Source organism: Macrotis lagotis, chromosome 4 (assembly GCF_037893015.1).
Source record: "Macrotis lagotis isolate mMagLag1 chromosome 4, bilby.v1.9.chrom.fasta, whole genome shotgun sequence".
Lineage (NCBI taxonomy): Eukaryota > Metazoa > Chordata > Mammalia > Peramelemorphia > Peramelidae > Macrotis > Macrotis lagotis.
Window position 1 is genome coordinate 241,071,237 of NC_133661.1, and position 26,646 is coordinate 241,097,882.

The 26,646-nt window shown below is 33.8% G+C and overlaps 1 protein-coding gene across 13 annotated transcripts in view; it reads left to right on the forward strand.

Annotated features, from left to right (window-relative positions):
- The window catches only part of CEP128 (centrosomal protein 128), a 541,441-nt gene that overhangs the window by 203,747 nt on the left and 311,048 nt on the right, over nucleotides 1-26,646 (forward strand). For 12 of the 13 annotated variants that reach the window (XM_074235602.1, XM_074235601.1, XM_074235600.1 and 9 more), the window contains 2 exons: nucleotides 12,785-12,961; nucleotides 18,318-18,389. In XM_074235602.1, coding sequence (XP_074091703.1) covers nucleotides 12,785-12,961; nucleotides 18,318-18,389 — 249 coding nt within the window. The remainder of the gene's footprint in view (nucleotides 1-12,784; nucleotides 12,962-18,317; nucleotides 18,390-26,646) is intronic. The other variant, XM_074235609.1, reaches the window with a different exon arrangement.

The window sequence follows — 26,646 nt, forward strand, 5'->3', positions numbered from 1 at the left end:
TCACTTGTCCAAAGTGATGTCTGTTCAATGAAAGTTTTCACATTTCCTTTGAGATCTTAAGTGCTCCAGAAGCACCACTTTATTTTCAATACAAGCATTAAATTAAATGAAAACTTTTTTTACACACCTTTACAAACACATTATATTAAATAAGATACACTCATACTATTGACTATATATAGAAGAAGCTGCTTCTTCTCCCCCACTGAAAACTAACTTGGAAAAAAGGCAACATTTCACTTAGTACAACTTCACACCCTCTGCTATTCATTATACTAAAGATAGGAGTTTAGAGCCAAGATGTAGGGGCAGCATTAAAATAAAGGTTAAGAACTACAATAGACCCAAAATAAAATAATTCAAAATTATTTTTGAACCCTCTGATAATATAGTAAGCCCAAAACTTGCACATATCATCAGAAAATTTTGGTGAAATTATTTTAGAAAATAAAAAACTTCATTTATAAATTTTAAATCCATAATGTTAACTTCAAAAGGCAAATTATCTTGAAAAAAATACTATCAAGGACTCATTTACCTAACCAGCTGAAGAATATTCATATTACAACTGAGCATTAGGTGACTTGTCTTCTAGGAAGGTATAGTATTAATGCACGCCGTATATAAACTGAATTACTAGTTATTTCTTAGGTAAAGGAGAGATTGGCATATAATGCAGTTTAAAGATCTAATAAAGATTTAATATAAAAAATTAGCACTCATACAATTCAAAGGGATTCAAACAACAGGTTTGAGGGCAGGTACCATGTACATATTGCCACTTTTTATTTAGACTTATTAAGAGATATTAGGTCTTTTCAAAGATTTGTCTTTTAGTAATGAGAGGATGATATTATGTAAAATCAAATAAACTGCAAAAGCCATCTTGTGAAGGTCTACATTTGTTGTTGTTTAGTTGTTTTTTTAGTTGCATGCGATTCTTTGTGGGGTTTTCTTGGCAAAGATACTAGAGTGGTTTGCCATTTTCCTTCTCCCAATTCCTTTTACAGATGAGGAAATCATCTGTAAATCAAATAGATTTAAGTGATTTACTCAGGGTAACACATCTATTAAGTCTTTGAACAAGGATTTAAACAAGGAAGATTCTTCGTACCCCAGGCCTTGCTGTGTTGCTGCACTCCAGTTCCATCTACTGGCATCTAAACCAAAGAAAACTGATAGTTTCTCAAGAGTTTATTTGAGCAATTACTCAATTACTCAACTATTTACAAATTCTCTTGACCCTCTCATAATCAATTGCTAAGTTTTTCATTAGATATCTACAGTTGCTTAGTAGATGAACAACATATGCTAAGATTACTAGTTAAAGTTCTCCAATCATTCATGCATGGTATGATGCTAAGTGGTTTTATGCCTCACTTTACTCAAAAATAACAGGCCTCCAGCATGTGTCTCCTAATTCACTAATAATTGTGAGAAATGTTCTCACACTAATGTCGTGAGAAAAGAAAGAAATAAAAATACCTCAGTCTTTTGAAAGAAATGAGGAACATAAAGCTAAGCTACTCCTAAAAATTTAACTCTTGCTTATATACTTGAAGAGCTGTAAATCAATTATAATTTAAAAAAAATCAAATAGATTGATAGTTTCAACCACAAAAATAAATATATTATGGAATCCTGTTTTCATTAAATAATGTCTTGAGCATTAAAGTGTTATGTCTCCCAAATAGAAATCCTTTGAAGAAAATGAGGGACTGTTGTCCAAACTGGCAAGGTGATAGAAAGGGCTTCCTAACATTCCTGATGAAAAAGGCCAGAATAGAATAGATATTTTGAAATACAAAAATAAAAGTCAAAGAACATAAGTAAATATACTTATATTTGTACAATTGGAAAGGACTTTTTTTTTAAGTTTTTGCAAGGCAAATGGGGTTAAGTGGCTTGCCCAAGGCCACACAGCTACGTAATTATTAAGTGTCAGAGGCAGGATTTGAACCCAGGTACTCCTGACTCCAAGGCCGGTGTGTGAGGCTCTGTCCCTCATGGTCTGTGAATGACCATATGCGACCCCCTCTGCCACGGGGCTGAGGTGGGGTGGGCCCTGCTGCTCTTTGGGGGGGGGGCACCTAGATTGGGATCAGGATCTGAATGTGATCAGAGCCCCAGAGTCCTGTTCCAGGGGCAGAGGACAGAGCTCTGTAGTCTCTCTCTCTCTTCACTCCCCTCCCTAGGTTCAATGGGCTCATGCCCTGGGGCCTCCTGCTTACTGGCTCCACCTGCTTCTGTTCTTGGATCAGTGCTGCAGAAAGACCAAGTTGCTTGCTGTGTGCCCTGAGGGCTGGGCTCCATGTGCTCGCTCTGGCAGAGGTCCCCCGCTGTTCCCCCACTTTGTGCCTGGTGCTCCCCGGGGCGTAGCTCAGGGAACTCCCCTACTGCTGTGAGCTGTGGCTCCCAGTGCCCTGGGGCTGCCTCCAGAAGGCTGAAGTTCTTTTGCTCCCTGTGGGCCACCCCTCTGTCGGGCTGCCCCTCCAACCCCGGGGAGCAGAGCCTTTCTGCTCTTTTCCAGGTTACCTTGAGTAGGAAAATTGCCTCATTGGGACCCTCTGTGGGTTCTGTCTCTGGAAAGTTTAGTTAGAGTCCTTAGCTTAGGTGTTTTATCAGAGAGCGCCTAAGACTCGATCCTTTCTTGTCACCATCTTGGCTCCCCCTATCCCTTTTAATGAGATTTTATTTTTGGCTTTATTTTTTTGGAGAGTAGCTAGGTGGCACAATGGATAGAGTACTGGCCTTGGAGTCAAGAGGACACGTGTTCAAATATAGCCATAGCCATTTGACACATACTAGCTATGTGACCTTGAGCAAGTCACTTAACCCTAATTGCCATAAATCCAGCACCAACTCTGGTTGTCCTGATTCTCATCTGACCATTAGATCCAAATGGCTCAAGAGGAGAAAGTGAGGCTGGTGACTTAGCACAGCATCCCCTCACTCAAATCCAGTTCACATGCTTGTCATGGCATTACCTCCCTAATGTTGTAGTCTTCTTTAAGAATGAAAGACAAAAACAACAAAAAACGACAAAAAACAAACCAAAAAAGAATGAAAGACAAATATCAGATCATTTTTGCTTTTGTTTTATCTGAGATTAACATTGCTCCCTCTGATTTTTTTTTACTTCCACTGAAGCATATTTTGATTCAGTCTTTTACCTTTACCCTTATGTGTATCTCTCATTATAGTATAGGATTCTGGTTTTTAACTCATTCTTCTGTCTGCTTCCATTTTATGGGAGAATTTATCCCATTTACATTTACAGTTAAGATCACTAATTCTGTATTTCCCTCTTTTCTATCATTTCCTGTTTATACTTTTCTCTTTCCTTTCTCTTATCTCTCCTCACCAATGTTTTACTTTCTTTCCTCTTTAACTTTTCTTGTAAATTTTGACTTTATCTTGTCTTTTACTTTTACCTTCACCTTCCCTTTTATTAGTCCCTTCTTCCTATTTTTTTACCCTCCCCCCTTTCCTTCCTGTAGGGTAGGATAGATTTTTAATCCCAATTGAGGATATATGTTATTCCCTCTTTGGGACACATCTGTTGATAGTGGTATTTACTCAGTGCCCATACCTTCACTTTCCTTCTACTATAATAGATCTTTGTGCCTCTTCAGTGGTATTATTTCTCCTCTAATGTCTAAACTTCTCCTAGCATAATCTTTCTTTTCATGTCTTTATTGTTTTAGCCCAGTCTTGTACCTACCACCCCTCTGCCAAAACATACTCCTTTTATCTATCCTGATAGAAATACCTTTCCCAAAGTTTGATTGATGGATTAATAAATAACATTATCTTATAGTGACTAAGTACACTCCCCATTTCTAGAATACACTTCTTGAGAGTCTTAAATCACATCAAACTGAAATTAATTTATACCACACTCTCTTTTCAAATACCCTTTATTAACAGACAATTCTCATAAATTTTGAAACCTCCCCCCCCACACACATACACACATGCCATCCCCAAGGAACCAAGCCTGTACCTAAATTAGTGAATGAATACAAATTTATCATGTTTGGGCTATTCCATTTTGTTAAAAAAAATAAAATAATGACACTATTACTTAGACTTATCCATTTCTACCATACCAATCAAATGACCAAAGGATTATTGTAAAGATCAAGGAATAATTTTTTCTTGACAAGACTTTGCAGATAGTGGTCTCCTGTGGTTTTTTTTTTTTACAGCACAGGAATTAAGAATGGTTTTAAATTTGTAAATAAAGTTTTATTACATTTTTAAAATTAAATTTATTTATTTATACATTATTTAAATAGTCTTATTGTAGGAATAAACATTATCCCCCCTCCCCCAACAAAATTAGAAAAACTTCATGAAAAATAAAGTGAGAGAAAAAGAAAACGAAAATTGTGATTCAGTCTGTGTTCAGAAACCATTAGTTCTAAGTACATCAGAAGTTGCTTCAATATTTTTTTTTCCCACAGTTGGTATTGCTAATTGTATTTCCCTCCATCCATTCCTTCCCACTCCCATTTATTCTATTTTTCTTTCTTTTCACTTCATCTGTCCTTAAAAGTGTGTTGTGGGGCAACCAAGTGGCACAGCAGACAGAGCACTGACCCTAGAACCAAATCACATCCCAGGCAGGCCACCGCAACCCCATCACCTTGCAAAAAAAAGTGTGCTGTATCTAGCTATCGTCTAACACAATCTTCCCTCTTCTCTATCACCTACAACACCCTCCCTTCCCTTTCCCAACAACCTTTCTCCTATCCCCTTCCTCTCCTTCCTCTCCTTTTTCCTCTGGGTTGAGATAAATTTCTATATCCTATTAAGATGTATGTTGTTTCCTCTCTGAGCCATTTCCGATGAGAATGAAAGCTCCCTCATTCCCCCTCACCTTCCCCCTTTCCATACCATTGCAAAAGCTATTTCTTGACTATTTTACATGAAATATCTTAGCCTATTCTACCTTTTCTTTATTTTTCTCCTAGTACATTCCCCTTTCACCCATTGACTCCATTTTTACAATATATTATATCTTTAAATTCAGCTCTCTCCTGTTCTTTGTCTACTCCTTCACTTTAATAAATGAGAAGGTTCATATGAGTATTAGTAGTATCATCTTCTCATGCAGGAATACACACAGTTCATCATCATTAAGTCCCTCATAATTTACCCTTCAACCCTCTCTATGCTTCACCTGAGTCCTGTACTTGAAGATCAAACTTTCTGTTCAGCTCTGGTCATTTCAACAGGAACATTTGAAATTCCCCTGGTTCATTGAAAGACCATCTTTTCCCCTGGAAGAGATTGTTCGATTTTGCTGGGTAGTTGATTCCTGGTTGCATTCCAAGCCCTTTGAGCCCTTATTGTGGATGCTGCTAAGTCCTGTGTGATCCTGACTGTAGTTCCATGATATTTGAATTGTTTACTTCAGAAGGAAAATTAAGTGAAAAATATTTTTTCAGAAATGTTTTCTGACAAAGACTTGTTATCCAAAATATGTAAGAAATTATTAACTATTTCTTAATAAAAATGTTAAAATGATAATTATAATAATGATGATAGGCAGTTCTTAAAAGATGAAAAACAAATCACATGAAAATAAAAGATATAGTTGTTGGATGGATCATAGGAAACTGTATATCCTAAAACAATCTGGTAGAGCTGTGGAGTGGTTCAGGTATTCTTGAACACAATTTGGAACCATTCCTCAGAAGTAAAACAGAAACTAAATAGTAAAGCTTAACCATTACTTAGTGCAAACCCATGGAAAGGAAAAGAATTTTGGTACTTCAAGTTGTATTTGTGAACAGGAAGCAAAGTAGTTTTCTAACTGTTGGTAAATATATAAGCAAAGTATGGTATGTGAAGGAATAATGTAAGGGATATTATTGTGTTTTTTTAAAAAAACAACTACAAAAAAGACAGAATCAGAGAAACCTTGATACAAAATGGAGTAGTATAAGATAAAAATGTATACAGTGACTACAGTTATTAAAGGAAAACTACTATGAAAGACTTAAGATTTGATTAATGAATACAGTGCTCTGTCAAGAATCTTGGAAGGCTAAAAAGAAAGCATACTATTTCTTAGCAGAGAAGTGATGGACAGTTATATTTTCATTCATGACCAACACAAGAATTTGTTTTGATTTCTTATTTATTATAAGGGGCAGCCTGATGATCAAGGAGAAAGGGGAACCTTGTTTGGGGGAAAGATTGTGGGGCAGTGACAGTGTTGCAAAAAAAATGAAAAAAGTTTGAATGAAATATTAAAAATATTTGGAGAAGAGACTTCTAAGTTGAGAAAGCAGACATAGACAAGCACAGCAGAGTTGGTAGTATTAAATATATTTATATATACTTATAAAAACAATTGTACATAATAAAGAATTGAAGTTTCATATGAAGATGTGTTCAATTATTTTGCCACCCATGAAAAACTTTTATCTTATTTGACTATTGATGGGAATTTAAAGTAATCATCATGGATGCTGAAATCGTGAAACATGAAAAAATTAGCAAAAAATTAGAAAAGAAGCGAAAAAAAGTCAAAAGAAAGGAATGTAGTAAATTTCAGGAAGCTATATTGCAGAATTTGTGGTAGAGAGCTTTCTGCTTACCATCTACTTTTTTTGACTTATTTAGCATTCAGCAGGACTAGTTACCATTTCAGATGCCAGTAGAGATGAAGAAGCAGTAGCAAATGAAAGAGAACAACTTGGAGGAATTTTGTTTAGGGGTAAATAGTCCTTTGGTCTTCAGTGATATATGACCCATCCTCTAATTGTACTTGACTAGAGAAATGAGTTGTAATATGGCAGTAGTCTGGGCACATTTATTATAGAAGCATTTCCATAAACTTTATTGATATATTGCATGATATAATGAATTAATTTTAATGATAGCAATAATAGCTACCATTGATTACAACATTTTTTAAGGTTTGTAAAGAATGTATAAATATCTAATTTGGTCATCATAGTAACAATTTTGGGAAGTAGGTGCTATAAATAACCCCCTTTAATAGATTAAACAGATATGATTTGCTCTGGGCTGCACAAATAAGTAAGTATCTGAGGCTGTATTTGAGCTCAAGACCTTCTAGGTGCAGTTCTATATGACTTAGATCTCAAGTAATCAAGAAAAGCTCTATGTCCAATATTGTACTTGCTAAGGTAGGATAGCATCTAAAATTAGATTTCCACAAAATAGTTATTTTATCTGGATAGCTTTAATATTAATAAATTAATTAATAAATAATTAATAAATAAATTAATAGATTCTTATTCTTAGATACAATTCCTCAAGTTAGAGTTTACATGTATAACAGAGCAACTGGGTAGCACAGCAAATAGAGAACTGAATCTGATGTCAAGAAGATTTAACTTCCCTGAGTTCAAATCCAACCTCAAACACACTTTCTGGCTGGGTAACCCTGGGCAAGTTATTTGGTCTTGCAAAATGACCATCTATAAAATGAACTGGAGGAGAAAGAGGCAAACCACTCTAGGATCTTTGCCAATCAAACCCCAAATAGGGTCTTGAAAAACCAGTCAATGCTGAAAAACAAAAAGACTAAACCAGCATGTCAGGTTGGTGGTTCAGCCCTAGAGGCAGGAAGACCTGAGCTTGAATCCACTCTCAGATACTTCCTACTTTGTTAGACATTGGACAAGTCATTTAAATTTATTTGCCTCAGTTTCCTCATCTGGAAAATGAGCTGAAGAAGGAAGTGACAAACCACTCCTGTATCTTTTCCCACAAAACACCAAATGGAGTCATGAAGAGTCAGATATGACTGAAATTGATGGAATAACTTCAACGACCTCTGAATCTGTAGTAGAAGAACTAGGTTTGAATTTTGTTATTTTAATACAAGGTGTTTGACCCTAGGTAAGTCATTTAACTGGGAGCTTCAGATTCCTAAACTTTTAAAAAGGATAATCATATATACACAACAGAGTTTTTGTCAGAAAAGTCTTTTGTTAACCTTAAAGTATCATATGAATGTAACTTTTATTATTTTTTATTAATAACCCTTATACTTGTGTCCCATCTGAAGTAGGCATTTTGAAAGTGTTATTGGGGGGGGGGGTTGGCTTTTCTCATAGAGCAGGCAGTTTTTTTGAACATTTGGTCACTATCTTATTTTTTAATACTATCCTGAAAATGCTGATCGGTTGTGTAAATGCAGTGTATGCTTAGTAAGTGCTGCCTGAATGAAGAAATCTAGAAATGAAAGTCTAAAAATGCCACAAGAGTGAAATCCAAAGATGGATCAGTTCAGGTATTACATTAAAACTTAAAAGAATTTGTAGTTGGAAGAATATAGTTGAAGCTGGATCTTACTTAAGAAATAACTCAAAGTAACAGTAGTTGGTTGGCAATACAATCAATGTTTTGACCTTATCACCTAAGAAGTTCTTGAAATGATTATTCTATTTGGCTTTTAGTTAGAGATGAAGCCTTGGAAAATATGCTGTCTTGCAGGGCCAAAGGCCATTCTGTTGTCAGAAACTATAATGGTAGACTATTTTCAATGGGCAGCAGGTCGTCCAAGTCAAAACATGATTACGTTTGTGACAAGTAGTGATGCTAAGAGGAATGTAATCACGACGAAGTCTTGGCAGGCCAAAACATAGACCTGCCTGCCAGATGGCAGTTCATTTATGTCATTGTTACTCTGCCTTTTCCAGTTTCCCACTGGCTTTGGAGTTCAACCTCTTGGTTTCCTCAACCATGCTCTTATTCACTCCACTCATCTCTGCCTCTATTTTTGATTTGTTTGTCTGATAGAAGATGATGGCTCACAAATTTAGTATTTAAAGATATGTTAGATCATGTTTCTCAGGCTATTATTGTTACAATTCCTTTCCTCATTGAAAGAACACCTAATTTATCTCTCCCTTTGACCATCTCAGATAGATAGAATCAACTAAACAGAAAAGTGGCCATGTTTCATCTGTTTCATCAATGATGACAGCTCTTTGTTTTGATGTTCACATGAAAGTAAATGGGCTTTTGTAAATTCAGATGAAATCAAATATTGCTTAAAGATCAACAACAATAAAAATATTTTAGTCTAGGATTTACTGCTCTCCACTCTCAAGTCTTTCATTCTACCTTTTTAACATTTCTTCATTTCATGCATTCACCCTTTTTTTACCACTCACATGACTACTAACTGGTTATGGTATCATATCATTTCTTCTTTGAAGTATTTTAATAGCTTAAGAACTTTTTTCTTTTTCTTTTCTGGAGTAATTTTGTTTTCATTATGTTCTTTATATTTACCTATTTAAAAGTATGTGTTTTTTTAGCAGGGAGAATGGAGACATTATAATTAACCTTCTTAGTATGTGGTGTTTTTAAATAAAATAATCTGTTCAGTTCTTCAAAAGACCTTTCATAAATGGTTAGGCTTTGGTTCACAAGGTACATTATCATGGATTACATCTTGATCCTTTGAACTTTGAAACATAATTACAGTTTATGGTAGATGAAAAATAATCTTATGTTCTTGATATTTTTCCCTATTACACTTTATGGTAGGTGAAGAAGAAGTTTATGTTCTTGATATTTCCCCCCTTATATTCAAAGGTCTTCCTCCTAGTTACCTGTAGATTTTGTTATTTGTCATTGGAATTGTTATTCAATTCGAGTCTTGTAATTTGCAACATAGTCCCCCCCCATGACCTATATATTAAATCACATATTAACGCATTGTTCCCTGTGTTCAGAAGCTCTGGACAGTTCCTTTTTATTATTTCATACATTATAGAATTCAAGTTTTTGTCTTGTCATATCCTGGCAAACCGATATTCATTAAATTGTCTATATATAGCCTGTCTTCAAGATCAATATATTTTGCTTGAATTGAAATCTTGTTTCTTTTTAACATTATTGCTTTTTGCTTCTCTTCCTTTGGCATTTGTTTCTGGGTGTTTTCTCTCTTTATTACTGTTTACTATTCTGATGATTTACTCTTTCTTATTTCTTTGGTAAGTAATACCATAGATTTAATGAGGTATTCTTTGGTAAGGTAATACTATGGATTCAAGTTTTTCTTTTCTGCCAATTATTTCTGCTGTTCAGGCCATAAATTCTGCTTTCACAATTCTTATTTATCTTTTAAACTATTCAGAAACAATTTTGCTGTGATTCCATGCTCTTTTGGGATTCATAGCATCCTCCGCCTTCTCATTGATTCAGTTTATTCTTATATCTTACAATATTTATCTTTATCTGAACTAAATTTGCTGATCTAGAAAGCCGGGGAAGGAGACAGAATTGAAATTTGTTCCAGTTCTGCTAACACATGGTGACTGATGGTAGATGGGATGCTAATGTGTTAGGGATTGGAGATTAACTTTCTCAGCCCTTAGTTCATTGGGTTCTAGCTTTCTTAGGTCTCTTAGGGTACTATTGGACCCTGGAAGAATCCAAAATTGCTTTATTTCTTTTGGAAAGGATTGAGAGGTTGTAAAAGTATAGTGTTCTAGCTTGTTGATCACTTAGTCTGGAAATCCACAGTACCTTTTTTGATTTGATCTCCCAACTTATATTCTTTTTCCCTCTCCAATCCATCCTCCCCACATCTGCCAAAAATTTGGAAGTATAATATCTGATCACATCATTCACTTATGTTACCTCTAAGGGTAAACTACAGAGTCCTATTTTTGTCATTTAATGTCTTGTATATTCTGTCCCTAGCCTACTTTCTGAATAGTGCACGTGGTAATCACTTAAATGCATTTTGATTGATTAACATTAAATAAATATGGAGAGGCAATATGATCTGGGATTAGTTAAATATAGTAAGGTGAGAAGAGTCTTTACTCCACCCACTTATATTCTTGAAACTTATTAGTTTAACTTCCATGCTGTCTACAATATTCCACCTCTTACTACTATACTTTTACATAAAATCTTCTCTATCACTCTTAATTTCCTTTATCTCATTGAATCCATAGTATCTGCAACATAGCTCAATTTGAGTGGCATACCTAATGTTTAACTCTTATCTTTTCCTTTCCACCTATTCCCAAATTACTTCGTTTTTAATTATCTGTATATAGTTGTGTTCTTCACCACTCCCCACAGCCCCCCCATATCAATGAATCACTGACTGTTTTGTAAAATATCAGCTTTATGCTAAACCCAATGTTAGGCACTGGAAATATAAAGAAAAAAGCACAATAGTCCTTGCCCTCAATTGACTTGCTTTCCATTCTAACAGGATAAACAATGTGTATCTAGGTATGTTCAAAACACAACTAAAACTGATTCAAGGTAACTTGACTGGGAAGGTATTAGCTGTGGAAAACACCAGGAAGGGTCTTATGCAGAAAGAGGCACTTGAGCAGAACCTTGAAAGAAGGTGAGGTAGAAAGTACATTATAAGCATGGGGGTGGAGGTTGGGTGTAGCTAATGCAAAAGCAAAGAGAAATATTGACATCAAAAAGTCTGTTTTTTTTTTTTGTTTTATACTGTTGGAATGAATATGAGTAGGAAATTAAATAAGACTGACAAGGTTGGATAAGGTCAGGTTGAGAAGACTTTTTCATTATCAGACAAAGTAGTCTATATATTATCCTAAAAGAAATGCTTAACTACAGGTGTTTATTGGAGAAAGGCATGATAATTGTGCTTTAGGAAAATCACTTTGGTTGCTATATAGAGGCCTAATTGGCATGGAGAGAAAATTGAGGCAGGGAGACCAAATAAACTCTTAACAATTTTCCAGGCTGCCTGAGAAAAAAAAAGATATGAATTAGGGTAATACCTTTGTGAGTAGAGACAAGAGGATGAATGTGAGATATGTGGTAGAGATAGAAATGGCAAGATTTGGAACTGAAGAGTTATATAGGCTTTATGAGTGTAAAGCATGTTAGTGCTGTTTGTAGTCCTTAGGTAACTGCCTTCAATAGAAATAGGGAGATTCAAAGGAGGGATGAGATTGGAGAGAAAAGGTGAGTTCATTTACTAGGCATGTGCTAGGCACTGTGCTAAGCTCTGGAAATATAAAGCCAAAAAAGAAATTAGTCCCAAGGAATTTAGATTCCAATCTGGGAAGATAACACACAAAAATGAGTTGAAAAGCTATAAGGTATTTTAAGAGTGGAGGAAAATGGTGAATTTGAGATTTCTATCAGCCTTTCAGTTCAAAATGTCCAATAGTTACTTCATGGAAAGCTCTTTCCTTAAGATAACTTTCTGAATTTACATTACTGTACTGGTTCCATCACATTCCCATGACCTAAAAAGTATTTATAGGATTTCTATATTTGAGAGTTTAATTGAACTTTTCTGTTTTTCACAGCTTTGATGAGATAAAAATGGTCATTTATTTTCTGGAGGTTTGGGAGCTAAACATACAAGCTTGTTTAGTATATTTGTTTCCCCTTTTGTCTATTTTACCCAATCTCCTAGGTTTTAGAGATTTTTTTTGTAACTTTAAAGCCTATTTTATGGTATTGGCTTTTGTTCTGATCCATTAATGGAAATGTGATTTTAATATGGTACAGAATTTCCTTTCAACTGTTCTCCTTTCCCCAGATTATATTGCTACTGCACCAGATACTCAGTTCACCAATTGCAAACTGTCCTACTGTTGCACTCTCAAGAATTTTTTTTATCAAATACTGAATAGGTAGTAAATTTATTTTAGTGTGGTAATGAGAACAGTGATTTTCTTTCCATCCTATTTGTAGGTTTCATGCCATTTCACAAGTGTTTTTTGCTGTCATTTAATAAGTAACTTTTGTTTTTATTCCTTTTCTCCCTTAGGAAAAGCAACTATGCAATGATAAAGAAAATTTAAGGAGAATGGAAGAAACTAAGCTGCAACTCAAGGACCAACTGCTTTCTATGGAGACAGAACAGGAATCCATTTTTAACACGTTAGGAAAGGAAATTGATGCAGCTTGTGAAATCTTCTCCAGGGATTCTTTAGATAAATTCAAAGTAATTATAATTTCTTATTGTATGCCTTAGCTTTTATCTTTATTTTCTGTTGAATGATTAAACTCAGATTTATATTCATTGTTGTATATTAATCCAAAAATATTTTTGAAGACAGTTCATGAGGAAAACCAAACCAGGAGCCATTAATTTTTTTAAATTAATTGACATATCTTTTTGTAACCTCACAAAATATGCTGTCTCTTTCTCTCTTGAGTTAAGAGGAAATGCATAATTATGTCATTTAGTTCCAATACTTTAACATAAAAAGAATTGTGATTCCTTTCTCCTTTTGACTTGACCTTCAGTAGTGGCAGTAGTACAAGCCAACAGAGAAAAAAACTCCTTGGGACTCAGAAAATCTTAAGTTCTAGGGGCAGCTAGTTGGCATAGTAGATAATTGAGCAGACCCTTGAGTCAGGAGGACTAGAGTTCAAATTTGGCCTCAGACACTTGATATTTAGCAACTGTGTGACCTCGGGCAAGTCATTTAACCAATTGCTTGTAAAAAGTGAAAGAAAAAAGGAACCTGTGTTCTGATCCTGATTCTGCAATTTGAGTGGTCACAAGCAGTGAACTTCAGTTCCATTGTGCTTTTTTAATAGTCATAAAAAATCATCATGTAACATAATCATGTTGTAAAACCCTTGGGAAAATGATAGAAGTTATTTGAAGAAAATATGCTATGTTGTTCCCAAGTATCATTATTATTGTATATAGCAAAGTGCATTGTGTTTATTATGATTGTTGTTGACCATTGTACTTTTCTAATTTAATTGGCTAACAGAATTGTAGATAAAATTGGAAAGGAGGTTGAAGATTATCTAATATAATCACCTCATTTAATGAACAGTTTGAGGATTTGATGATAATGAGAAAAATAATGAGTCTTATGTTTCAGTGCAACTTCTGTCCTTTCCTTTTTTTTTTTTTTTTTGGTATAATCACTGAAGTACAGATTTGAAAGGAATAGCAGAGGTCATATAGTCAACCTACCTAAATTATGAATGCTAATCTATGATATCACCATTGACCAGTTATCCCATTTCTGCTTTGAAGACCTCAAGTACAAAGAGAACTCAATACCTCTGAGATAGCTGATTCTAAACTTTTTACCAAATTTCAGTTGTCTGAAAAATTGTCTTGTTGTTGAACTGAATTCTTTCACCTGCTGGGCTTAATTTACTTACTGGAGCCAAGCAGAACAAATGTAAACTCACTTTCACAAGACAGTCTTTCAACTATTAAAAATTGCTACCACATCCCTTGTAAGTTTTCTCTAGACTGAACATCTACAAGTTCCTTAAAAATTCCTCACATAACATAGTTTATTATCTTATTCAGTCCTTTTCTGAAATGTTCTAATTGATCCATATTTCTTCTAAAATATAGTGCCCAGAACTGAATGTTATGCACTTTTATTTAACTTTTGTCTTTTCTTTCCTTTCTTTCTTTTTTCTGTCCTTCCTCCCATTTTTTCTTCTATAAGAATTAATGGTTCAGGGAAAATATAAATTCAGTTTTCCTGCATTGAAAGATAATTTAGTTTGTGGAGAAATAATTCAACATGCTTTATCAAAACATTATTTTTCTTTTTAAAAGACATTTGCAAAAGTAAATAATCTATTCTCCTTTGGGAAATATTTTTATGGTAAATTAATATATGTTAATTCAGGTGGAATAATGATTAGGCTTATTATAATTGTCTTTATTTGAGACATCTGTTATCCTAAACATATGTTCCAATTAATATAATATATTAATGATATCATTCTTGTTTATTTTTAATTATTGGAATTTTGAGGTTTACCATGCACCAAATATTTCTAAGATATTTAAAACTTAATAATAAATATTAGCCATCATGTAGACATATCACTCTAGAGTTAGAAAGCTCTTAGGTCATCAAGTACAATCTTTACACATGAGAAAAACAGATTCAAAAAGAATAAGTGACTTGCTTATTAGGTCACTCAGGTAGGAAGTGGCAGAACCAGGATTTGTGCTCATTTCTTTTTGACCCAAGTTCAACAGAGGTTGAAGACTGAACAAATGTCAAATGGGAAGAAAAGGAAAGAAAAACACAGCTGTGTACTTGGAACAACAACAACAAAAATAAGTTCTCCCTAAAGAAGAGGAACCGCCTCTTATCCTCAACAGATTTATAAATTAGACCTACAAAAGCCATCAGTGAAGATTCATTTGTAGAAGACAAGCAGAAGACTCCCTAACCAGGACTGCTGAGGCAGCTCATAAAGTGAGATGTTTAAGGGACTTTAGAGAATGTATAAACTAATTCACTTTGTAGGTGAGGAAACTTACTTTAAGGAAGGTTAGGTTGCTTTTCTAATGTTTTGTAGTTCTGTGCACATAACAGAGAAACTACTAAGATGTCCTGATTGCACAAATGATACAATTAGAAAGAATCAAGATTGTACTGCCAAAGATTATAAAATTTTAGTCAAGAGCTAAAAACCATTGGGTCAGTGATTGTGCTCTCCTTGCAGTTCTATATTGAAAGCAAGGCTTACAGAAGATAAAAATTGAATTGGTAAGTTAATTATTGGCTGAGCTATTTATTAAAATTGTTTAACTTGATAAAGTATGAAATATTTTACCAGACAAAATTGTCTTAAATTTACTTGGTTTTCAGATATTATTGTAGCTTCTTAACTCCTGCAGGCAAAGGTCATATCTAAGTTATTACTGAATGTAAATTAGAAAGAATGGAAACAATAAAATGTCTTATTAGCCAGTTTCATCAGTCATCTTTTATGGTATGTTTCTAGTAAACTTGAAAAAAAAAGTATCCCTAACTTTTGTTCTAGATCATTAAAAAAAATAAGTATAATTCTTTGTGTTTCCGTTCTGGATTGATGTAATATGGGAGAAAGCTCAATGGAATTTTTAGAGGAAAGGAATTTCTTTCTTTAACTTCAAGTAATCCTTTGTAGTTGATTCAGGTGGTGTTGAAATCTTCAGTCATTTTATATATTAAAGAGATAGTTATTGTGATCTGGAATAGATGAAAAACAAATGAGTTGAGAACAGTTCTGCATATGTAATCTTGTTTTTTCTTCCATTCTTATGTCTCTAGCTCCCCATGTTGGTTATTTATTCTACTTTGCTAAATGCACCTTGTATCTGAAAAACCTCAGGGCACATATAACAGTAAACAGTTATCATTATAACACAATTGGGCAGATCTCTGAATTAAAGATTTGTAATTCTTGTGGGCTAAAACTTCTTTGAAGATAATGCAAAAACCACATATTAATAGATGAGTTTTGTATCCTGTTTTACTATATATACTCTTCTCTATCCACTTGTCTGAATCATTAGCCAAATGCTACTTTGTATTGGTAGTTATTTTCCATACATGTACACTTCCTCCAATGAGAATGTAAATCCTTAGCTGTTAAGAGATGTATCTAAATCTCTTTATAGACTCAGCATGTAGGCTTTATTATTATTATTGATGATAATTCCTTGATTAGCTGTTGAACTTCTATAAAAATCATAAAATAATCATACCTATGGACAATTTATTTTTCTAACTTCAGTACTAGAGATTGTTACTAGTTTTCTTAAGTAATTGATTAATTAGCATGGTATATTGAGGGTATTTTTTTCTTTATTATATTCGCTATGATACTAACTAATTCCTGTTTCTCAAATAGCAAATAATTGAAACTTAACTTGCATTTATTTTGAAATTTAAACTTAGGAATTCTATATGAAATGGGAGCCCCCATTTATTAGGGCCTCCAGAGAAAGATATAATGTATCAATATGGCATAGTAGAAGTGGCAATATGAAGTGGTAAAGAACAGTACAATAGTCTACTATTGTGGCTAATTCTATATGAACCAGATTGTTTTTCTTAAAGATAATTTTCTGAATTGTTTCCTTTCTTTATCAGTAGAATTACTCAAATGACATATTTGAGTGACCAAAGCTTTTGAAACTGTTTTGCTTATATTATATGATTTCTATAAAGATCCCTAAACCTCTGGAAGAAAGTACAGCGTAGAAGCTATAGTATTAATTGAATGTACTGTATTTATTCACTTAGAATGTTGTTTATATTCTAAGGCAAATTATATCTCACTTTGATTTACTCAGTATTACTCCATCACTATTCTCCTCTTTGAGTTGTCACCAGTTTTTTAACAATACCTAATTAGAATAGGACTAAATCCTTGTATAAACCAACCATTCTCTTCAGCTATAAATCATTTGCTATAGTTTATTTACATGATATAACACAGATCACTTTACTTTATTTTCTATTTATGGATTCTGATTATGATCTAGTTTTAACCCAGACGAAAGAAAGCAATTATAAGTATGTGCATTGGAATCCTTTATTTCTAAAAATATTTATATTTTCTCCTATTAAGTAGATTGTCAAAGGTTATTTTCCTAGCTTATGAATTTTTTTATATTACTCTTACCTGGTACTTTACATATAGTTTTAAAAGGATGTCCTTATTTAAAGCCTGAAATTCTTAAGTTTTTTTTTTTTTACTGGGGGAGCACAGTTAGGTAGCACCGTGGATAGAGCACTGACTCTCTGGAGTCAGTAGTATCTGAGTTCAAATTTGGCCTCAGACACTTAATAATTACCTAGCTGTGTGGCCTTGGGCAAGCCACTTAACCTCATTGCCTTGCAAAAAAAAAAAAAAGCAAAAAAAGTTTTTTTACTGGGAATACGCAGAATACATTTCTTCTATTCCCCTCCCTTTTCTTCTCTCATTCTTATTTAGCTTTTTCTGTGTCCTTTCTTGCTTTCTGATGAAAAGAAACAACTCCTACCATATATCTTTAACATCACAGAAATCAGCATATAGATTAATAAAATCAAGAAAGTTTTTTTAAAAGTAGTATTGCAGTCTTTATCCTTCCAAAAGGACATTTCATTCATTTAATAATAACTTTTGCCTGAAGTATTTTTATTTTTCTTTTAAAAAAATCACTCCTATTGAACTTCTATAGTCCATCAACTTCTAAAACATTTCCAAGTGAATACTTTATAATCCCTAAGTAATACTGTTCTTGGAGTATGCCTTGTGAAAGCTGATATTATGATAGTTAAAGGTTTGTATTCAGGTCTTCAGCAACTAAAATACATGGAAACTATTAGCTAGATTTTCTTTCCTCTGTTTGATAGGAATGGTATCCATGGGTTATAGGAATTGTTTAAGTCATTTTGTTAACTGATCTAAACTCAGTTCTTCTAAAATAATCCTTACATCTAAATCTAAGGCTTTTGATATTAAAGATGGCTCTAATTAATTTGTTTATTTTTTAAGGGAAACATGAACAAACCATCTAATCTGCTTTTTTCCCCTTCTAGGCTATTTCTACTAAAATTGATATACACCATGATGTGCATCATGACCCACACCGTTGGCTAGCAGAAAGTAAGGTAATTGCTAGTTTAATAAAGTTAATTGATATCCCAAAGTTAAATACTGCCATGCTTAAAACGTTCAAAGCATGGAGATACTGTCTTGTTATCATTCTGTTATATTACTTCACATTTGAATACCATTATTCCTAGCTATTTTGAAAAAGTTCTGGCCTTTGAGAACATTAAAAGAAGGTTCTCCTTTGCTGGAAAGATGGGAGAGCATGGGCATAGAATATTGCCTATATTGTCAGATGCTTTGGATATAATGGTTCATTTTACTTGCCTTTTAAAAATATTTTTTAAAAATTGGAGAAATTTTGGCATTAGATAAAAATCTCAACTCAGAGACTGAAAAATCTCAAGTCTTCTCTTTGACACTTATTGACTGTGGCTCAACATAAGTCACTTAGACTCTTTGTGCCCCAACAAGCTCACTGTGATGATAAATGGTAAGGGAGTTATCTCATTGGGAGTTCACTGTATCAATGAAATAGCAGGTTAGACTCCTACATCTCTATCACAAAACTTTATTATGAGGGAGAGCAGAATAAAGTAAAGTATATTTAGAATTGAATGTGAAATAAAGACAAAAAGATAGCAATAAAACTTTTTGTAAAAGAACAAAGTTAGCATTATGTTACATTTTTAAAGTTTGTTGATCTTTCTATAATTTTTAGAGTACACTAAATGTTAATAGTTGGTTGTAAGTCCAGGTTTAGGGTAGTAGTATATCATCATTGTCTTTAAAGTACCACACTTCTCTCATATCAGTTCTTAAAATTAAGGGTCAAATACTTTTGAATTTTCATTTAGGAGACTTCAAATAAAAATAGAAGTAAAGATTGAAAATGATAGTTTGGGGATTATATAATATTTGACTTTGGTGGAATCTTTTGAATTAACTTCATTACTACATCATGGTTATACATAAAGGGGGGATAAAGGTATTTCAACATTCCAACTTTATAACAATTGAAGAGGCATTTCTCCTATTCTTTTTCTCTAAATCAATTTGAATTGAAAATGTAACTAATTTGAAATTAGTTACAGGCACTAGCCTCATTTCACTCTTGCCTTTTACTTTATAGTACTAATTAAAAATCATTTAAATCTTTCATGAATGTTCTAATTATATATGAATTCTTTGCAAAATTGTTTATATCTCATATTAACCATTTTCCTTAGAAATTTAGAAGACCTTTTAAATTCATATTTTTAAGTTTTCTCAATATCAATTATAAGTGATCTATTGTGTAATAATGTTAAAGTTAAGAAAAATTTGTCTTTATTGCTTACATTTTTAGGATTTCTTTTCATTTCTTCCATGAAATTTCTTTATCATGATATTGAAATGACCTTGGGGGTCATAGTATCATATATAATGGATTTAGAGTCAGTAGGGATATGGAGTCATGAAAAGTCAGACAACAAAGGAATAGTTGAGGTCTCTATTTTACTGATAAAGAAATTTGGGAATAGACTTCAAGTGACTTGCCTGGGACTATACAGTGGTGTCTGATTTGGGATCTGAGTCTGAGTTTTTCTTATCCCATGTCAACTATCCTATATTCTTTAGGGATGTGCGAATAGAGTATGAGGTCCAGTAGATCCTGTGTTGGGAAAATTTCAGATGTGGACCCAGTCACTATAATAGATTAGCTAATAAGAGTTTGCTACTAGATAGTAGAATTAGAAAAGTTTTTTTTTCCATAGCAACTCATTAAACAGTCTACAAAGCTATGCAAAAATTCTAGATCCTTGAAATATTCATGTATAAAATATGTTATTTTGATCATCTGCAGAATTCTTGCAAGTTTTGTATGATTGTAAAAAATTGCCTTTTCTACATTGTCCTCAAATTGTTGATTGCAATAACATGAACACATTTACCATATAATTTGTTTTGAGTTATAACCTTTCACATTTTGGAATAGAAAGCTTTCACTGATATTATTTATTGAAATGTTAAGATGAGGTGACTGTGATCAGTATATGTTTTTTTTTTATTTTGAGAACTGTGTAAGCAGCTTTTTATCTAATATCTTTTAATAGGATTGAACATCCTGATATCAAAGTATTTTTAATGCTGCATAAAATGAAACTGTTTCTCTACAGTATGAAAAGGTCATGACAGGCAAGAAAACCTTAATCCGATGACTAAGAAAGAATTGAATCTGTTTACTAGAAATATAGGTTTAGGTTATTGATAGGTTATTTTGTAATTCCTGTTAACTATAAATGAATAGCACTATAAATATTAGAGATAAGATTTCAAATCAGAGGACAAAAACTGTATAGGAAGTACACTCACCATTCAGAGAGTCAGTGTTGACATCCTGCATTATTAGAAGGACCTTTGAGGCAGTTCAGTAATTGTTTTCATAAATCTGCCAAATGAATTCTTTCTTTTAGTGATAAGGTTGGATAAGCTGGAGGGAGTTAGTGTCAGAGTTGAATTGTGGATATTCATAGAATAAGTTAGACCTACAAGAGGTAGATTTGGCTGTAAGACACAATGGGTAGAGCAGTGTATTATTTGAAAATTATATAACTAGTGGTGGAGAGGGAAGGTAACAAATTTATATAGATTAAAGGATCACGAGTGGCTGTGAGCACTGAAGAACTCAATATTTCAATATGGAAGATGATGGCAAGGTTTGATTTTCAGATAACCAAGTTAAGTGAGATAGTATTGATAGAAGCAGGAAAGGAAATACATATATATATATATACATATATATATATGTATATATATATATATATATATATAGTTGTTATTCGTCCTTCATTTTTGAGGAAGACCAATGACATCATGAATTGATGTTTTGACTTGCCTGTGAATTGGATTTAAATGAGTCAAAATTACTCCAATTTGTCAGCCTCATTCTTTCTTCATGAGTCATTGTAGTTCAGTGGCAAGACAAAAGTCAAGACTACTGGTGATAGACCAAGGTGCCATGGATAACTTTGGCATGTTCAATATCAGACCAGCTCTTTAACTTTGAGCATCCTCTTCAGCGCCTTTATGGCTTAGCTTGTTTTCATTAGCCCATTCTTCATATGCTCAGGTTACATCCCCCTATACCACCAATGGGTCACGTTCACCTTAGTTTAGCCTCACTGCCAAAATGGTTTTATAGCTATATAAAAAAGGATTGTGAAGTAAGGATTATTTTCCTTTCAGAAGTCCAGATTGGGCTATAAGGAAGTAGAGATAAATGTAGACTAGGAAAATAAGAATTGCATGTAATCATATCCATACAATGTGACTGATTATTGATTTTAGTATAGGTGCTGCTGTTTTCCTTTTTCCTAATTCTAAAAAGATAGAAGCTAGAAGTTGTAGGGTTCTTTGACTATGATGCAAAGTTGTGATTGTTAGGTCTTCTTTAGACTGCTTACATTTCTTATAATCAGGAATACTACAATGTCTTCTGATCTGCCATTTAAAAAAAATTAAATTTATTTAAGGTAACAGGATTAAGTGACTTGCCCAAGGTCACACAGCTAGGCAATATTAAGTGTCTGAGGCCAGATTTGAACTCAGATACTCCTGACTCCAGGACTGGTGCTCTATCCACTGTACCACCTAGCTGCCCTTGATCTGCCATTTTTAACCTGAGGGTGGGCGATAGTATTAAGAAGACAAAGGAAAGTCAATCAATCTGATGTCTATAGTTCCTCAGGTCATTTATTATCTCATATCAAGCAATATTGTCAGTCAGGAAACATTTATTAACTACCAACTATATACAAGATTCTGTTTTGTTTAATACAAAGAAGGACAAAGGCAGTTTCTGAACTTGAGAAGTTCACAATCTATTGAGGAAGACAATAAACAAACAACTATGTTCAAGTATTATACAGAATAAATAGAAAAAAACAAGGAATTTTAAAAGATGGAACTTTAGATGTAACTTAAGGGAATCTAGGAAAGGCAGAGATGGGGAAGGAAGACATTCAAGGCATGGAGCATAGCTTGAGAAAATACCTAGAGCTGAGACATAGTTTCTTGTTTATGGATTAACAAGAAAGCCAGTATCACTGAATTGAGGAGTACATGGCAAGGGAGAAAGTTTGGAGAAAATGGGAGAGAATGGAGGATATTAGATTATGTGGGGTTTTGAACATCAAAATGAGAATTTTGTATTTGATTCTGCAGGTGATAGGGAGTGTTGGGATAGAAATTGTGGAAACCTGTATTCCATTCAAAAGCAATTTATTGGTAAGGCTACCATGACAGCAGTGGTCTCTCAAGAACTAAAGACAAACTGAGAGTTTACAGAGCTTAACTTTATTCTTTAAAACTGAGGAACAGTAAGCTACTGGTTTGAGAAACTTGTTCTGATTGGTTTTTGATTGACTAGAGCAGGTCAGAAGCTTGTAGTTAGATTAGGCATATCCTGGAATGTCTTGTGATTAGCTAGAGCTTGTGGTTAGTACTTGGGTTGCTGACATGTTGGGGGAATGTCAGTTTAGTTATAATATTATAACAGTTAATCTTGATATAATGGAATTATTGAGCCAGTTGGAAGATGAGGGAAATGATTGAGTGTTAACTTGACTTACCACAATGGTAGGAGCTCAGCTCTGCAAAAAGAACTTAATCTTTATTTTTTGTAATTATAAATCTCTTAATCTAAACAGTATCAGAATTAGGCCATATAAACTAAAAATAAATCAAAATACTTAAGATTTCTTTCTTTTAAATCCCCCTTGTTTCTTGAGGAAATGAATTTCTTGTGGATCACTTAAGCAAACTATTAAATTCCTTCAACTCATCTTAGGTCTTTATAACTATTTGTCCCAAAATGTCCCTTTGACTCTGTGTTCATGGCTAGGATCAGCTGTCCAATCTCCATTAACAGATCTTTGGATGTTTGTAATGAAGTATTGTAACAAAGGCATCAACTTCTAAGGTCAGTGATTGGTCTTCATCTAAAATATTTAGTGGTAATCCTAGTCTAACTCTCTTATACCAATCTGGAAAATTTTCTTAAGGTGATATTCTGAGCAAACTGTCCTACTAATTTTGTCTCTCATGCAACTATTATATTTTGAAGTCTATTCCTTTTCCATTATTTTTTTTTTTTAGTTTTTTTGCAGTTTTTTGCAAGGCAAATGGGGTTAAGTAGCTTGCCCAAGGCAACACAGCTAGGTAATTATTAAGTGTCCGAGACCGGATTTGAACCCAGGTACTCCTGACTCCAGGGCCGGTGCTTATCCACTGTGCCACCTAGCCACCCTCCATTATGTTCTTATAACGAAAACCTTGCAGGTGACAGAGATAATGACTCTATAGTCAAAACCCAAAGTAATGTCTTGACAAATTTCACATCTCACTGTGAGTTCGGATCTTTGTGGTGGGTAGTTTGAAGATGGAATTTCAGGCTTAGAAGGCCTTAGAAGGCAAGTTTTCTATTAGATGGCCTAATTGAATAGAAGAGGCCCATTTGTATTGGAGGCTGAAAAACTCAGAGAAGTGTCTTCAAACAGGGACATACTTTGATGTATATTCTAGGAGAGTGGGGAGACATGATTAAATGGTTGTTAAAGAAACACTAGCAAAAAAATGAACCTTATATTCATAAAGCTTGTAAGGATAAAATTAACTAGCTTAAAAAATTAGACAGAGGTTATGACATGGTGATCCTGAGGTAATCACATACATAGAGATCTAATAAAACATCATAATTTTCTTAGGAGTCATTTTAATGAAGGATGTATTTATAAAGGCTATAACTGTGATTGATGCAAATCCATTTTAGGAGTATACACCCTAGAGCCAGAAGAACCCATTCTAAAGATACCTCCTTCAGAAAAACCAAGATCCTATCCAAGATAACCAAGAAGAGGGATCCCATCACAAGCCCAATTGCTGTCACATGAGTTTCATATGGCTGAACTGGAATGACTTCCTATGGATTATCATGAAGTTGATGGAACTTTTCATACACTCAACATCCATAGGGTACAGTGACTAGTATTATATGAAATTTGACTCTTGTTACCATAAGAGTCAGTGATAGAACTATAACTTGCCACTTAACAATAAGGTAGCTTTGCTAAAATTATTAATATACAATAGGGAGGTTTGCATGCCAGTATGATACAGAATAATTTTATTTGTATGATAATGCCTTCAATTAGGGTCTCCAAGCTTTTTATCCAAGGAATTATTCTAAAAGGATAGGAATAGGGGTTGGGGGAAAATTATGAGCTTCTTCTTGTAGCAATGACAATGAATCCCATTGTTTGAGATAGGGTTTGTTTTGTATTCCCAACTCCTGTAAAATCATCAGTGATTTGTATAGTTACTCTAATAGAATATTCTCATATTATTGGTGGATTTAACTACCAAACAATTCCTCTCCTTGTATTTGAGCTGCTTCTTGTGTTGTCTTTATGTTTTACCTGAGGAGACCTTCCAATTTTACAGACAAGTATTATGCTTCCATATCCTACTTGTGTTGGTTGATATATACCACTGTCTCTACTTTGGTGTTGGGGTTGGATATGACTAGAGAGCTTAGTAATACTGCTTGCTGAAATTGAGTAACCACTACTTTAGCCAATTTTTGCACAAGTGCCAGTTTATCTTGTGTAAAAATCTCTGCCTCTGCCACAATAAAACAGGTCAGACATTGGTTGAAAGCCTGGAGAATTAACAGGCAGTAGCAGTAAAATGGAGGATCTAAGTGAAAGAGCTACTTTTTTTTCTAATTTTTTATAATAAAATTTTACTTGTATTCTTTAATTTTATATCACCTAAATTTCAATCTTATCCCTTCAAGAGAGTCATCCCTTATAACAAAGCATTTTATTAGGAAAAAGGGGGGGGGAATCATAAATCCAAATAATACATCAAAAATATCTGGCAATATAGACTCATTTCTATTTCCTCTCAAACCTTCTTTGATTTGTCAAGTTTTATTTGATTTATTGATTCCTTTTTTCTCTCTTCCTTTTATTTACTTGTCCTCCCCCCCTTTTCTTTTGCTTTTCAACTGTAAAATGAGGATAATAACTGCATATACCCCATAGTTTTTTGTTTGTCTTTTTAATACTTTGTGTCCTAGAGTTTGAACATTTGAAACATAGGTAGTTAATTTAAAATTTTCCCATCTTGCATGCCCTCCAATTTTTTCTCATTTTTAATTTTTTTTCTTTTTCAGCATCTTTTCTCAAAAGGACTTTTTAAACTTTATTCTCTTTATTTATTCTCTCTCTCCCATCTACTCTAATTTTCATTCTTTATTTCATGGTATTTATAGCCATTCTTTAGTTTCTTTGTATTCCTCATGGAATTAAAAAGTTTCTTATACATCAGATTTACATTTCCTATTCTTGTAGATCTTGTTGTCTTGCCTTTTTCTTTCTTTCCTTCCTTCCTTTTTCTTCTTTCTTTCTTTCTTTCTTTCTTTCTTTCTTTCTTTCTTTCTTTCTTTCTTTCTTTCTTTCTTTCTTTCTTTCTTTCTTTTCCTTCCTTCCTTCCTTCCTTCCTTCCTTCCTTCCTTCCTTCCTTCCTTCCTTCCTTCCTTCCTTCCTTCCTGGCTTCTCTTAGTACTATCATTTCCAAGGGGACATAATGAGATAGAAGCATTGCACCATGGTCGAAATTCTCTTGTATCCAACATCATTCACTCTCATTTTACCCCCTGCTCTTTCCTTAATCATTTCCTTTCCCATGTGCCTGAGAATCTCCAACCTTGAGTTTTGCCCTCCCACCCTTCTCCATGACAGCTGCTTCCTGGAGTGTTAGTTTCACTTTTCCTGAGATATGATGTCTCTGGAGTCACAACTCTCGCTCTCTTTTTTTTAATTAAAGATATTATTTGAGTTTTACAATTTTCTCCCAATCTTGCTTCCCTCCCCCCACCCCCACCCTACAGATAGCACTCCGTCAGTCTTTACTTTGTTTCCATGTTGTACCTTGATCCAAATTGGGTGTGATGAGAGAGAAATCATATCCTTAAAGAGAACAGAATTCTCAGAGGTAACCAGACCAGACAATAAGATATCTGTTTGTTTTTTTTTCCAAATTAAAGGGAATAGTCCTTGTACTTTGTTCAAACTCCACAGCTCCTTATCTGGATACAGATGGCACTCTCCTTTGCAGACAGCCCAAAATTGTTCCCAATTGTTGCACTGATGGAATGAGCACAACTCTCTCTTAGAGGAAGTGATTCATTCCTCTGAATACCAAATACCAACAGATTAAAACCCTTGTTAGTCCCTCTCTCCCATTATGGCATCTCTCTTTCCTTCTTGG